Source organism: Lithobates pipiens, unplaced genomic scaffold, assembly GCF_037356315.1.
Source record: "Lithobates pipiens isolate NorthernLeopardFrog02 unplaced genomic scaffold, aLitPip1_a1.2 Scaffold_4, whole genome shotgun sequence".
NCBI lineage: Eukaryota > Metazoa > Chordata > Amphibia > Anura > Ranidae > Lithobates > Lithobates pipiens.
The window spans coordinates 3322333-3339145 of NW_027507852.1; the positions used below are offsets into that span (position 1 = coordinate 3322333).

At 41.2% G+C, this 16813-nt stretch overlaps 1 protein-coding gene across 1 annotated transcript in view; it reads left to right on the top strand.

Annotated features, from left to right (window-relative positions):
• The window catches only part of LOC143956663 (adenylate cyclase type 2-like), a gene marked incomplete at its 3' end in the record, with an annotated part of 65318 nt that extends 48597 nt beyond the window's left edge, over positions 1–16721 (top strand). The window contains exons 3-6 of the mRNA XM_077466850.1: positions 3699–3896; positions 5971–6135; positions 10158–10307; positions 16576–16721. Of these exons, the coding sequence (XP_077322976.1) occupies positions 3699–3896; positions 5971–6135; positions 10158–10307; positions 16576–16721 (659 nt within the window). The remainder of the gene's footprint in view (positions 1–3698; positions 3897–5970; positions 6136–10157; positions 10308–16575) is intronic.
• Between the last annotated feature and the right edge of the window lie 92 nt (positions 16722–16813).

Genomic DNA, 16813 nt, shown 5'->3' on the forward strand with positions numbered 1-16813 from the left:
TGTTCTGGTGTGTCTGGGAAAATTGTGTGCAGTCTGCTGGGTGTCATGTACCATCTCATTAGTACTTTGTAATTGGTTTCTTGTATCTTAGTACAGAGTGATGATTTGAAGGAGAGGTTTATCGTGTTCTGAATTTGTGGGGTAGTAAACATGCGGTTTAAGTCTGTCTCCCATTTCTATATACTGGTTAGTGGTGGTTGTTCCTAGGGGGTGTTGAGTAAGTAATGTGGGTGTAAGGTGTTGAGTAATATATGCTTTGGACAGGACCTGGGTCATTGGTTCTGTGCCCGAGCAGTACTCCTCAAATGTGGTTAGCTGTCTATGGTATGCCTGTGGATCCTTTATAGTTTGAAGGAAGTGGTGTATTTGCGTTGCGTTCCAAAATGTCAGTTGTAGGGGCCCGTTGGGTCCATCAACTTTTCAATGGTGGGCCATTTATCTGCTATCATGAACTGTGAGGCAGACACTTGGTCTGTGTCTCGTAGAGTCTGAAATTGTGTGGGCTGCATGCCCGGAGGAGATTTGGGGTTACCAATAATTGGTGTTAAAGGTAAAGTCTTTGTAGTTTGCGAGGCTTGCATGGTAGCTTGTGAAAATTGTCTGAGTATTCCTTATCAGAGAGTGTGACTTAAGAGTCATTGGTAAGGAGTCCCAACACCTTAGTGCTCTCCAAGGGTATGGGGTGTCTGATTTTGCTCTATTTGTGTCCACAGTTTCAGTTCACCGTGACGTTGCCAGTCAATGACTCTGCTGAGGTGAACTGCCTGGTAGTATTTCCAAGCATCTGGCAGTGCCAGTCCTCCTCCATAATGTTTTGGGGAAGTTAGCTGGGTGCGGGGGATATATTCTACTATTTATATCTGCAGCTGAACAGTCTGTGATAAGCCAAAGATTCTCTAAGTTAAAGTAATTGATGAATAAAGTAAGTTTTGTGATCTCCTCTACATTGTGTTACAATATTTTTAAAAGAAACTTGCAATAAAGGATGTTTGGAAGCCATTATTGCTGATCTTTTGCTTTTTAAAGTTCTGATTTCCTGCCTTTAGTGTTTTGTCCATGGCTTCTGTAGTTTTCTCACTAACTTAAAAGATGTATGTGGATCAGGCATTCTGATTTGGGATCCTTGATGTCTATGCTTGTTTGGGGTCAGTGACTCAAACTATTAAAACTAGACAGCTAGTATTTTATGGAAGGGGGTCATCAATTGTAGCCTCCATATTTTATCTCTGTGAGGATTTTCTAAAACTTTTTTTAGAGCAATGGTTGTTACTAGGTACAGGCATACCCCACTTTTTAAGTACACAATGGGGTTTATTTGCTAAAGCTGGAAAGTACAAAATCAGGCTCACTTCTGCATAGAAACCAACAAGCTTCCAGGTTTTATTACCAAAGCTTAATTGAACAAGCTGGGGTTAGAAGCTCATTGGTTTCTATGCAGAAGTGAGCCTGATTTTGCACTTTCCAGCTTTAGTAAATAAACCCCATTGTGTACTTAAAAGTGGGGTATGCCTGTATAGAAGGCCCCTGCTGCAGCCCTTGACATCAGCAAAGGGCTGCGCGTAATGTTGAGTAGTAATATCTAGAGACTGGAGACATGCTTGAGCAGCAGTCCTTTTGCTTGTTTTTATCCCACCATTGGGTTACTATTCCATCCACTGGCACCAACAATGGGGGCGTTATTCCTCCCACTGACAAAAGATAGGGCATTGTTTGCTCCCACTGGATGGCATTATTTTCCACTCCCACTGGCCCTAGTCCAGCCCCCCTAAAGTCTGAAGACCGTAAACTGGCCCTTTTTGTTTAAAAAGTTTGGAGACCCCTGTTCTAGAGGACATGATGGTTGGGGACTGAGGACAAGCTACAAGTTTGGGTGGAGACCTGCTCCCAAAGACCGTTAAAGATTGTGGATATATTGCATGAGGCTAGTAAAGATCACTGCTATTGCCCCTTTATAGGTCAGTGTCTGAGCCTCACTGTGTGTCTATGGACATATAAAGCCTGGCTCGGGAGTGCGCCTGCATTTGTGCCCCGATAGTTCCTTCTTCTGTTTTTTCTTCCTCCTTTCTCCTCCTTTTTTTTTTTTTTCCATTGGATAACATGGATTTTGGAACTGTCTTTCCAGTTGAATGTTTGAATGGGCCCAAACGAATATAATGTATATCTGATATCAAAACTTTATTCTTTTGCTTTATAGCATAGGGAATGGTAAACCTCTGTCATTTTGTTTTACCCTATCTGTGTCTGTAATCAAATTTCATTCCGGTCATGTAGGCATACAGTTGAGCTGATATCACTTCCAAGCGAGGGAAATACCCACTAAGCCCTTGTACACATGGTCGGAGAATCTGTCGGAATGTGTCCTATCGGACCATGTCGTCGGATAATCCGACTGTGTGTGGTATGCATCAGACTGATTCCATCGGAATATCCGTCGGACCCAATTTTCCAACATGTTGGAAATATTTCCCGACCAACTGGGCCGATCGGACATACTCCGATCTTGTGTAGAGAATTTTGATCGGACCAAGTGCCACGCATGCTCAGATCAAATTCCTACATCAAAGCTATTGGCTACTAGCCTGAACGTAGTCCCATCGTAACGAAATTACGTCATCACGTTCTGAAAGATCGGATTTTTCGCCAACTTTGTCCGACCGCGTGTATGCAACAGTTTCGGACAAGATCCGACGGACAAAATCCGGGCAAAATCCGACAGGTTTGGTTGTGGAAATCTCCGACCGTGTGTACAGGGGCTTAGACAGTTGCCACTGTAACATGTGGCTCTATTAAAAGGCTTTCTCTTTTTTCTGATTTGGTGACCAGTGGTAATTTTATCAATAAAAATCTTTTCAGGAACTGAAATACAACTAAAACAATTTAGATTATTAAGAAACAACTAAAACTAAAATGCCATTTTAGTTAAAAGACTATGATTAAAACTAAATCGAAATTTGACATCAAAATGAATACTGCTGGTGAAAACTCGCCAGAATTATACTTATTCCTAACTGACCACACCCCTCCAGCTTCCAAAGCCTAAATTCATGTTGGACTGGCAACGCTTTGCATTAAAGAAGATCTCGCCTAGCTCTCAATACAGGATCTCTCACTCTTTGGGCTCATGCTATGCATCCACTCCACAAATGCAGCAACAAAAATGGTGGTAACAATCCTCAACGTGGGTGGAACTCTCAGAACAGTACAGCCAAAACTACGGCACACAGGCTTTTTCTCGTAGTTAGTATGTGTGAAATGCTCCAATTTGAAAGCCTTTTTTCATAACCCTGGTCCCTGCATTTTGTCTACATTGCAAATACTGCGTAACAAGACCAATGTGAGCGAGTTCTTAGTCTAATATATATTTTGCTAGAGGTTATGGAGAAAAAAATATTCAGTATTTTAAAAATACGTTTTTTATGGATATATTTAGGAATCTAGTTTATCAATGTTTTAATACAAGATTCACACATCTTTTTACCCTAGATTCACTCTTTTGAAGTATTATGTGAAAATGAGTGAATCAGAAGTGAAAGTATTATTATTATTTGGATAAATGTACCTTTTCTGTTGATTTGCCTTTTGTCTTTATTGTATGCTTTCAACAATTCAAATGAAAAGTTTGTGTTCACGCAACATTAAAAGTGCACAATGTTGTGATGGGTGTGGTGACGTCATTCTTCTTTTGTTTGTGCTTTCAGACGTTCTCGGACAATGTTGGCTTCCTAGTGACCGTTTTCTGTGCCTTGGGGGTGTTTACTATACTCTTCATACTGGTGTGCATAGAAACTGTGCTACAGAAGGGTATGAAGTTATTGGCGGTCGTCATCTGGGGATGTTTGGTAGCCATGGGCTATGCATTCATTTTTACAAGCAGTTTTGTTACTCCATGGGACCAGGTAAGAGCTTTTGAATAAGGCATGTAGTAAGCCATAAATAGAGTTGACAACTCAACCTTTTAATTACTGACACCAATGAGTATTTATATGGTATTGCTTCAATCGTGAAAAAAATAACAGTAGTGGGGGGTACAGAGGGGTACAGATGGTATATAGTGTGTATATACTGACCAAAGTATGATCCATTTACAGACCTTTTTTGGTGCAGCTCTGGATGAGGAAATTTTTTGAATATAGGGGTTCAAGTTACTGATGGAATATATATACTAACTGAAATTCGGCCATCCCTGCTAGGCAGAAGTCATTTGTTTTATTGACTTCAGTTGAATAGACAAGTTGGAAACCATTAAAACGGAACACATTTTGAGTTTAATAAAATTTCAGATTTCCAATTCATAGATGGTGGTTGCATTAAAGTGGGCGTAAAGATTTTTACGTATAGGTAAGCCTATAAGAAAGGCTTACTTATAGGTACTTTAAATAGCTCCTAAACATGCAACGCATGCGCTCTGAAGGAGCGGCATTCCCGTGCCGTTCCTTCAGAGTCGTGCTTTAATCAGACGAAGCCTGCGAGCCCAGAAGGAACACCAGGGGAAGATGAAGTGGTGCGATGACAGCGAGCCGCTGGAGGGGTTTGTTTTCAGAGAAATCTGTCATAATGTGCTAGTACATACATACTAGCACATTATGACTTAAACTGCACGGTGCCTATTTATTTTTTGAATGCTGTTTGCTACCGCATAAAGTTATTTTTATTTTTTTTAAGGCTGTTTTTTTTTCTCTCTATTTTAACACGGTAATCCTACCAGTAAGTCTGTTATTTTTCCACTTCCTTTTAACAGACCAAGCTGTCTGGCAAAAATGGCAGTTGGAGGGTTAAGACATATTTTTTTTTTTTTTTAACCACTGAGGGGTGCTTATAATGGTCAGTTTTTATCCATTTATGTTAATCCCAAATGAAGAAAAAAAATATTGCTGCGACCGCTTTAAAAGTGTTGGTTTGGCTTTTATTAGTCCTTTTTAAAAGGGTTGTAAACCCTCAGGGTTTTTCACCTTAATGCATTCTTTGTGCTGCAGCAGACCCCCCTTTTACTTACCTGATCAGATCATTCCAATGACAGGGACAAGTACAGCAGCTTCAGCTGCTGTCTCAGGTCTTCATTGGATAGATTGATAGAAGTGAGAGCCATAGCCTCCCACTGCAGTCAATCAAATCCAGTTACACGCGAGTCGGGGCCAGTGCTGAGTCCTGCTTTCTGTGTCATTGGACTGGGGAGCGCGCCCGCATGAGTGCCTACAGGGAGAGGGGACACTGCAGAATAGGAGGAGCCAGTAGCGGCGCAGGGGGAATTGTACAGAGCAGGTAAGTATAACATGTTTGTAAAGGTTTTTTTAAATAATCACTTTAAAGTGGATGTAAACCCACTCTCATCCTTTCTAAACTACTGCAATATTGGTTATCTAGAAGGATATACATGCCTTCTGCATGTATACTTATCTGTCAAATGTCTCCCCTCTGTCTGCTATGAGACCTGAAAAACTGCAGATTTTGTGGGTGGGCCTGTTTTCCAGGGCTCAGTGGGTGGAGTTGTGATGTCAGTAGACTCCCCGCCCACCTCCATACTTCCCTTATCAACATGCATTTTCTCCTGTGTATTTCTTACACTGAACTTCTGCTATGATCACTATCATCTAGTCAAAACCCAGAAAAGTCCCCACATGACTTCAGCATGCCAAATCATGCTGAGGTGGGGAACAGCCAATCCTTGCAGAGCAGCAGAAGAAAGGAGTGGGAGGGAATTAAAAAAACAAATAATGCATGTCTCTTAGGCTAGTGCACGAGATATGTAAATCACCTGTCACTCGCAGCAAGGGTGTCTGTTGCTCCTCCATCCAGAGTTGACACACCTTAAGACGGGAAGTGTTACTAGTCAGGTCACCAGTTAAAAAAATTTTTTTTTTTAAAAAACAACGCTAATGTGTATTTTAATGTGTTAGTATTTAAAAAGATGAGATGACATGGATATTGTATTTCTCCTCTTGCCTAACGTTCTGTGTTGTGGTTGCTCTGCAGGTTTATTGGACGTTATTTGTGACAATTAGCCTGTACACCATGCTCCCATTATGTATGACAGGAGCGATCGTTGCTGGGCTTACCTGCTCAGCGTCGCATATCATCGTGCTTAGTGTCTATGTGACTTCAACCAGTAAGCAGCCAGCCGGGGATTTTGCCTTACAGGTAGGAAACGCTTCTTATAAACTGCATGCAACTTCCAGGCGTCACAGCTTCCTGTAGTCAGAACATTTTGTTATTCACCTCACCGGTAGATTTTCCAATTACACGAACTGTAGGGTTCTCGTAAAGGTGTGTACATACAGGTAATTAACCATTAAACTGTGAACACAGTATAATAGACCTTAGAATAGCAATGAGCAGATTGGTCTGGGAACACTCCATGAGCCCTAAAGGCAGCAGTTTGGAAGGAATGAGAAGAATGGTAAAGTAGTTCCCATAGCCCTTAAGTGCGTCTTCTAAAAATGATCAAACCTGTCATAAAGTTATATATGATCTTAACCTTTCATTTCTGTCTCCTTTCAATTTCATATAAGTATTGTTAAAATAAACTCCTCTCCTTTCAGCTGGAAAATTGCTAGGTGCAGCATTATTAATGCTCGCTGTCATAATTCTAAACAGATAGATGCATTATGTAACATTATTAGCACATCATAGCTGGAGTCTTCTCATTCTATGTGCCCCTCTAGCTTTGTTTCCTAATTATAACAAGCACTTGTGACCAGTATTATGTAGCTGGCTTTGCTGTCCTAGGCTCCGGGATATGATCATCTAGGAAAGTATTCTCAGTGTTTCACTTTTTCCACATTGTTATGCTACAGCAGGGGCGTCCAAATGTTTTTTCAGAGGGCCAGATTTGATGAAGTGAACATGGGTGAGGGCTGACCATTTTGCCTGACATTCTTTGAACCAATAAAATGAAATGCAAATTAACCACTTCAGCCCTGGAAGGATTTGCCCCCTTCCTGACCAGGCAATTTTTTGAGATGCGACACTGTGTCGCTTTAACTGACAATTGCGTGGTTGTGTGACGTTGTACCCAAACAAATTGTCTGCCCTTTTTTCCCCACAAACAGAGCTTTCTTTTGGTGGTATTTGATCACCTCTGTGGTTTTTTATTTTTTGCGCTATAAACAAAAAAAGCGTAAATATTGAAAAAAAAAAACACTATTTTGTACTTTTTGCTATAATAAATATAAAAAATAATAATAATTCTTTGTCAGTTTAGGCCGATATATATTCTTTTACATATTTTTGGTAAAAAAAAAAAAAAAAGCAATAAGTGTATATTGACTGGTTTGCACAAAAGTTATAGCGCCTACATAATAGGGGATGTATTTATGGCATTTTTATTCTATCTATATCTATATCTATATCTATATATATATATATATATATATATATATATATATATATATGTATATATATATATATATATATATATATATATATGTATATATATAATTATATACTTCACTGTAGGGATGGTATTGGCCAGGTGATAAGTGGTGCCTGGTTTCCTTCAGACATGATGCTTGCCATTCAGGCCAAAGAGTTCAATTTTTTTCATCAGACCAGAGAATTTTGTTTCTCATGGTCTGAGAGTCCTTCAGGTGTCTTTTTGGCAAACTCCAGGCATCTGTCGTGTTTTATACTGAGGAGTGTCTTCTGTCTGGCCACTCTACCATACAGGCCTGATTGGGGGAGTGCTGCAGAGATGGTTGTTCTTCTGGAAGGTTCTCCTCTCACCACAGAAAAACGCTGGCGCTCTGTCCAACCATCCACTTCTTGGTCACCCCCTGACTAAGGCCCTTCTCCCCCGATCACTCAGTTTGGTCAGGCGGCCCGCTCTCTGAAGAGTCTTGGTGGTTCCACACTTACCATTTACCGATGATTGAGTCCACTGTGCTCATTGGGGCCTTCAATGCTGCAGAGATTTTTCTGTACCCTTCCCCAGATCTGTGCCACAATACAATACTGTTTCGGAGGTCTACATATAATTCCTTGGCATTCATGGCTTGATTTGTGCTCTGACATGCACTGTTAACTGTGGAACCTTATAAAGACAGGTGTGTGCCTTTCCAAATCATGTCCAATCAACTGAATTTATCACAGGTGGACTCCAAGTTTTAGAAACATCTCAAGGAAGTTACTATGTAACTATGTAAGAATGATCCGTGGAAACAGGATGCACCTGAGCTCAGTTTTGAGTGTCATGGCAAAGGCTGTGAATAATTACATATGTGTGATTATTTTTTTTTTTTATAAATTTACAAAGATTTCAAACAAACTTCTTTCACATTTTCATTATGGGGTACTGTTTGTATAAATTTGAGGAAAATAATGAATTTAATCCATTTTGGAATAAGGCTGTAACATAACAAAATGTGGGGATAGTGAAGCGCTGTGAATACTTTCCCGATGCACTGTATATGCATCTAAAGCCCTGATGCCCAACCTGCAACTCTTTTAGTATAAAATTTTCAGCCTTGGACCTCAGCAGTCTGTAGTGGGAACATTGATTAGGGTATAATCAGGGGCGGACTGACCATTGGGCCACTCGGGCACTGCCCGAGGGCCCCATGCCACTAGGGGGCCCCATCAGGGTTGCCAGCCTCCCTAAAACCAAGGACAGTATGTAAAAAGTTGTGTTTTTTTTACATCTGTCTCTGAAATGTCCCTTACCGACATCCTTTTGGTCTAAAAATCCCGAGATTATACCTGCCCCACCTCTCCAGTACCTTCTCAGCCAATAAAAACATGTCTGTGTATACTGTGTGATTGTATACTCTGTGTGCGTGTTTGTGTATATTGTGTGGCCCCATAATCTCTGATTGCCTGGGGGCCCCATAATCTCCTATTGCCCAGGGGCCCCATGAGTTGTCAGTCCGCCCCTAGGTGTAATAACATTGATCTCTACTAGCCTCATCTAATATGTTCCCAGCTTCATATTGTCTCTTCTGCAGCATATCCCCAGCCAAAAATGTAGCATTTCCACATTTTCTGACCTTTATCTCCTTTATTAGGTCTACAGTTTCTGGCAGTCCTCTCAAGCATTCCATATATGCGTGGCCCTTTGGTGATGTCGGGGGTCACATTTGAGGCCCCCTTTAGCTGATGAATTGACAAACACTGATCTGATTTTATTTTTTTTGGGTGGGGGATAATGAAGGTTAAGGTTACCTACCCAGTCAGGTTACTTATTTTTTTTGCTCTTTCTCTCCCCACAGTGGAGATTACCAATAACCCTCTCTATTTGTCCTGGTGACCATGATTACTGGGATTGAAATTAAAGAAAAATCCAAAATTTTCAGTTGTCACTGAAACAACAAACTGGTGACAACTGTAATCCCTTGTACACACAGTCGGAGATTCCGACGGAATGTGTCCCATCGGACCGTTTTGTCGGATATTCCGACTGTGCGTGGTCTGCATCGGACTGTTTCTGTCGGAATATCCGACGGACCAAGATTTCCAACTTGCCGGTAAAATTTTCCGACAAAATGCTCCTATCGGACATACTCCGATCATGTGTAGCCTACTCCGACAGACAAAGTGCCACGCATGCTCAGATCAAATTCCTAGACCAAAGCTATTGGCTACTAGCCTGAACGTAGTCCCTTCATAACGAAATAACGTCATGACGTTATGTACAATCGGATTTTCCGACAATTTAGTCCGACCGTGTGTATGCAACATCACTTCCGGACCTCTTCCAGAATTAATCCGTCGGAATTACTCCGACGAATTTGGTTGTCGGAATCTCCGACCATGTGTACAAGGGCTAAGAATTTTTAAGCTATTTAAAGTTTAAATATGGGGTGATATGAGTGTTCTGCATGCCAAGGTTAGTCCTAGGCATAGGTTAATATATTACAACAATGGAACATGGCAAAACACTATATTAAAATTGTATTATAATGAAGCTAAAAATGTGTTAATTATTGCAGCACCGTGTGATCTCTCCCTCATAAAAGGCTATATAAAACCGTGTTCTGTCTATTGCAAATGGGGGAATATGTGATGTTCACTGCAGGTGAATCAGTCACTGTACTGTTAAAACATGCACCAGGAAGAAACCCCTGCAGTAAACGTGTGCTGAATGTTATATTTACTTCATAGATCTGCTGCAGTCTTTATTTTGAACATCTAACAATTTGAAATCTTTTGACTGTTTCTTTTTGCAGATGATTGCAAATGCCATAATCTTGCTGTGTGGAAATGTGGTGGGCGGTTATCACAAGCGTGTCACGGAGAGTGCATTAAAGGACACTTACCACGAAGCCATCAACTTCATTCATTCCAGACGTAAGCTGGACTCTCAGGAGAGGCAGCAGGTGTGGTGGTCATTATGGGAACAACCTTGGGTTGTGGGGCTTCCATCACTACTAACCAGTGGTGATAGGTTACATGCAGGAGAATGTGTTACTTTTAAGTTTATAATTTGGGGACTTTCCTCATTTTTTGTGAAGTGGGAAGCACCTTCAGTGGAGAAATAATGACCTTGCAGAGCTCCAAACTGTAGCCCTCTTTTAAGGGCATATCTAAAAATAAAAATTCTCTTTGAACAGTAATTTACTTAGAAAAAAATGAAAGCATGTGTAGTGGTCTGGGGATTAGAAATGCCCATCTTTTTCCCTGTTACTTCTGCAATGTTCCAGGAAGGATCAGAGTGATTCTCTGTGCCGGTGCTGACCATTCAGAATTGTTCTGATCTGTCCTGGATAGAAGGGGGAGAAGGGCATTGGGGGTGTAAGGCAACGGTGTGCAACCTGCGGACCAAGAAGGCTATGAATGAGGTCCAACACAAAATGGTAAACTTGGTGATTGTAAAGGCTTGTTTAAAAAATAAAAATTAACATGTTATACTTGCCTCCTCTGTGCAGGGGTTTTGTTCAGAGCAACCCGGATCCACCTCTTCTTGGGTCCCTCTTTACTGCTCCTGGCCCCTCGCTCTTTTTGAGTGCTCCTCAGCTAGCAGCTTGCTACAAAGAACACCCAAGCCAAGTCTGAGCTCTGTGTATCCTTTCAGACATGAAACCCCTGACCTGGCCCCAGCCCTCTCTTCCCTGATTGGCTGATTTTGAGTGACACGTGTGGGAGCCAATGGCGCTGCTGCTCTGTCTCAGCGAATCAGAAGGAGTGTCCTGGCTGGCTGAGGGGATTGTGGACATCGCTGGAGAGAGAAGGGGCTCAGGTAGGTAATTGGGGGGGGTGCTGGGAGGGGGCTGCTACGCACAGAAGGTTTTTTATCTTAATGAATAGGATGCATTAAGATATAAAAAGCCTTCTACTTTTACAACTCCTTTTAAAAATGTGTAAAAATGCCTTTACATTTAGCGAACACATGCAGCTGAAGGAAAAATTTGACAGTGGAGTTGATTTACTAAAACTGGAGAGTGTAAAATATGTTGCAGCTGTGCACGATAGCCAATCTTCTCTAACTTCAGCTTGTTCATTTAAACTTTGGCAAAAAAAACTTTCTGCACCAGATTTTGCACTCTACACTTTTAATAAATCAAACCCAGTGTCCCTTTAGTGGACTTTTATAAAAAAATTTATCTGCCCAAAGAAAAATATCCAACTCTTCACAATCACTATTTATTCAGATCATAATTTTTTGGCAACACCAATATTAGGGAGCGACTATTTTCAAGGATCAAGCACACAAAAGGCAAAATTCAAACCAAAATATCTGATGAGCACCATGAGAATTCATTGACAATGGCTACTACATCCATCCAACCAGATATTGATGCGTTTGTTTATCAAAAACCATGTTAAATATCACACTAGGTTTATGTTGTCCTCTTTCACTTTTATGATAAAAATTACAAAAAAATGAAGTTTTTATTGCTCAGGTACATTCTCTATTACAGTATTCCTTGTGATCTGTCCGACTTTTTGTGTTCATCAAGCCCAAGAACAATTTCTCTTCTTCCAATATGGCCCAGGAAGGTCAAAAGGTTGTGTAGGGTATTGGTTCGCCTTTTCGTTTTTTTTTTTTAGAAAGCTGGACTATAGCCTGGTACACACTAATAGTCTTTCAACCCCAGCGGGTTGAACAACAAAAAAAACGGATTGCTCCGTTTGGAGCCGATGTACTAACGATCCAACGTTGGTGCAGCAGTATCCCCTGCTGAGCTGTTGTGTTCTGACAGGGGGGGCGGCCCGCTGTCAGAACACGCCGATCAGTGCTCTCAGCTGTTGGCTGAGAGTGCTGATCGGGAGTCGGTCGGCTGCTGGTTTTCCAGCATGCGCGTCTAACAGTAGCTGGCCAAACGGCCGGCTTCTGTCAAACCAGCTGACGTACACACGACCCGACTGTTGGGCGGTTTTTATTGAGCTGGCTGATGTCTCCCTACATTCAGCCTGTGTGTACTAGGCATAACCCTTAAACTTTAAAGTGGGGAAAATCCCCTTTACAGGCTGGTACTTATGAGAACTCCACCTGATACACTCATGTAAATGAATCTGTGTTTTTGGGCTTGGTTCACATCAGTCATGTTTCTATGAATTGTGAGGATTTGCATCTGTTGGTTTCTTTAGGACTGCATAGTGCATTTTGCTATTGTTGGCCTACATAGTCCCCTTTGGCCCCTTACACATAAGCCCGCTCGGCTCCGCCTGTCCGTTTTTCAGATGGCTTCAAGTGGGCCACCTATTGGCTGCTATGGGCAGGCGGGTGTCAGCGGAGATGTGTCTGCTGACAGCCGTCTGCCATCCGATCCGCACGAGACAGACGTATTCCGATGCGTTCACCATCCGTCTATGGGATATGCTGTCTGTTTTCGTCCGATCTCCCCCCATAGAAATCAGCAGGGCTCTGACAAGTCCATCCCTGCTCAGTAAGCAGAGACGAACCTGGCTGAGCAGGGATCAACTGAGTGATCTCCCGCTGAGCTAACAGAGTCCGCTGAGCAGATCCGCCCGTGTGAAAGGAGCCTTTCAGTTGGATTGAATGTGATCCTCAAAACCGCAGCACAGAATGCACGATAGTGCGTGTTTCCACAATATGTATTGTCCTATGCAAGCCAGCGTAAACAAACCTATAAACACCTCTGAGTACAATGTTTGCCTATGTTTATCACTGAGATGGTGGATAATGGAGTCGGTATTCATTGACATTTGTGGACTGCTGCACCTGTGTGTGAAATGCTTTGTTTAGGTGCCTCAGCAAGTACGCAAAGTGTCATTACGTATTATACCAGCATACTGTACATGCCGAGTGCACTGGGTGTGAGCACAATCGAAAATCACTCTGGAATAGAAGTGAAAGTAGAAATAAAGCCTTCATCTTTGCTAAAATAAATGTACCTAATCTTCCAGTGGTGCATTGGAATGCAGCACAAGTCACCCAATAATTGAAATGAATAAATTATTTGAATGTATGCTAGGAACAATTTGACATACTGCTATTTATCCGTCCATATTAAATCGCATGGATGTACTAAAGCCCTTCCCCTTTCACATGCACATGCCTCTTTGGCTTTGTTTCAAAACAAATGAAGTCATGTAAATTGGTGTTACTAGTTCATTTTTTAATTCATTTGATACAGGTTTGAAATTATCACACTTTTTATTGCACTGTGTTTTATTGTTTTGGTACTGTGAGTGCTTGATTTGATTGCCAATATATACTGAGGCGATGAATTTTGTCACTATTCATTTTTTGTATTTTGTATATTTTGGAATGTTAGAATACCAAATTAGATTTTTTTTTTTTTTTCTTTTTTTAGAGTGTCCTTCCTAAATGTGTTGTAGTGAAGACTTGTTCTCTTTTTACCTATGTGCCTTGCCTGCTAGAAAGCCTGCCCCGCCTACCTGTCCAACATGATTGGAATCTGGACAGATGCTTGATGTTCAACTGCTGGGATAATAATTTTTTTAAACTGATCTTGGTTAAAACGAGCAGTTATTTCTCTAAGGGTTCATTCTCGCCATAACTTGTGGTATAATGTGCGTCACCCATGTTATGAATGTAGAGATATGGTGCCCTCCAAGCAGTGATCAACCATTCCTTCTATGAGTGAGGTAGTGATACAACATATATGGTGCCATGACACAGTTAAGCAAGAACACATATCCTCATGTATCTACGTGTCTAGTTGAATCAGATACATGGATACATATATCTGATTCCGTAGATAGATTTTCTTTTTATTCATCACATAGCTACAATATTTTTTTTATCTTTAAACCAGCCCAGAAACCAGACAATTAAATAGGAGTCAATTATTTTACCAGCATGGCTTTGGAGTGTGGGAGGAAACCACAGTATCAGGAGGAAACCCTGCAAAAACAGGGAGAACACGAAGCCCTTGTACACAGTCGGACATTCCGACCACAAAATCCATCGGATTTTTTCCGACGGTTTTTGTTCGAAACTGGTGTTGCATACACACAGTCAAAGTTGTCGGAAAAGCCGATCGTTCATTCGTTCATTACGGCGAGACTACGTTCAGCTTAGTAGCCAATAGCTTTGGTCTCATAATTTTATCTGAGCATGCGTGGCACTTTGTCCGATCGGAATTCCCTACAAACGATCGGACAAAGTCCAATCGGATCATGTTGTCAGAAAATTTTCAGTTCTCAAACTTTGTTGGTCGGACATTCCGACGGAAAAAGTCTGATGGAGCCCACACATGGTCGGATTATCCGACAACACGGTCCGATCGGACATTTTCCGTCGTAATTTCCGACCGCGTGTACAAGGGCTAAGACTCCAGTGCTTCAAAGCAAAATCTCTATAGGCTATTGTGTCTGTGCCCTCTGTTTTATGTTGGCTGAAGGTACAGCTTGCACAAGACACAGTAAAGTGGTAAAAGTCTAGTATAGCAAGTACAATGAACCTGATATTAAGGGACGTCAATGGATGCCTCCATGGCTGAACACTCCTTTTCTGAGTGCTAGTTCACTGGCTGTCATTCTGATATGTCAATGCTGTCTGAGTGGATGACCCAGAAAACGTATCAAGATTAGTATGTTCTAAATGAGTGGCAGAACTACGCTCACCTTTTGTAACATGTTACACCCATATTCGTGGTGTAACATGTTAAAGCAGAGGTCCACCCTAAAAAAAAAAAAAAAAAAGACATAAATGGCTCCTAAAAATGTGAAAAGTAATTGTACTTGCCAGAAATGGCTGTTGCTAGGCAGATCGTCCTAATCTGACACTTCCTATTCCGCGGTAGTCTTGATTCATTCTTCTCCTCCTCTCGTTGTGTTCTGGGACCTATGTGTGTCTCAGAACACAGCCGGCCATTCACAAAGCGTTGTGCGACTTGTTGTGCGCAGTAGGAAACGAGCAGTGAAGCCACATGGCTCCACTGCCTATTTCCCTTCCCTTCGTTCGAATGGCGTCGCCGGAACCCGATCCGATGGACGTATTGGTCGCGGGCACCCAGTGTTTGTAGCTGCTGACTGTTAAAAAAAAAAAAAAAGCGTTTTCAGCTGGAATACCACTTTAAGGATGCACCAGCCTCTGCAACCCCCCCCCCCCCTTTTGATCCCCAAGTTTGACAGCGAATGGGAGATTTTCACCCACTGTTCACTGTCATAAAAAAAGCAAAAGAAAACTTGCCTGTGCAGGACTTTGTATCATTCATCCACAGCTTTCTGTGAAAACTACAAGTACCAACAGCCTTTGTGGCTGTTGGCTTGTAATTCTCAATGAACTACCAGGGCGCTGTTGAGGGCTCTAGTAGTTCATTGGGTCCTCTTGTCAGAGTGTAACTGCCAATCACTTTAAAGTAGATCTACACCCAACCATTAGAATCTCATATAAGCTATTAACATGTTCTTTTTAAGTAGAACTATAGGCAAAACTTTTTCTTTTTCATTTTGGTTAGTGTAAGGGATGGTTATGACACCTGTAAGAATTGTTTGTCAACCCGAAATTTTGGATTTTTTTTTTTAAACTGATATCTACAATGATAATGGTAAACAGGACAAATAGAATGGATGAATCTCCTTAACGGGCACAGACCACAATAAAGACTGCAAGGGGTTTAAATCTCTCTACACTATTCAGAACTAGAAGAAAAGTTTTTTTGCCTTTTAGTTACACTTTAATTTCAGGAGCTGATTTTAATTGTTTTAAATATGCAGCTTTCTTTAAGACACCCTGGTAATCTGGCTACAAAGGTCTTTGTTGAGACATCCTCTGTTATGGGTTGACAATGGTCTCCGAATTGTTGCCACCCAACTCTAATCCATTGTCCCACATCCCAACACATGGCATAAGCATGGTCCACCGATGTTGCTATCAAGAACCTGATCTAGAGCAATGATGTTGCAGCCAGTTTTGGAGTGAGAGTGAATGCAGACAGGAAGTAGCGGAAAAAGGCTAGAGATGCAAGAAAGGATAAAAAACAAAAATGGATGTTATAAAAAATGAACAGATAAAAAAAATTGCTTATAACGCAGTGCTTCATTAAAATAAATGTCATCCAGGGTTTGTTTACTTTTAAATAGTTGGTTGCTCACAAACTAGTGATTGTAAGCACATATTTACAGTCTATGTGCCTGGCAGCAACTGTTCTATTCTATTGACATCTCTTCTTCTCTTCTTCTTTTTTTTTTTTTTTTTTTTTGTAAACACAGGAACAGTTGTTACTTTCCATCTTACCACAGTATATTGCAACCGAGATGAAAGAAGAGATCATAGAGAGGCTGAAAGAAAAGAAGCCGCAGCAGGAGAGTACCAACAACTTTCATAATCTATATATCAAACGGCACAAAGATGTAAGGTGAGGAGAACCAGTACACAGCTCAAGATCATTATCTTTAAAGGAGCAAAAGCTAATAAAAAAAGTCGCTTTTATGTATTAAAAAAAAAGTG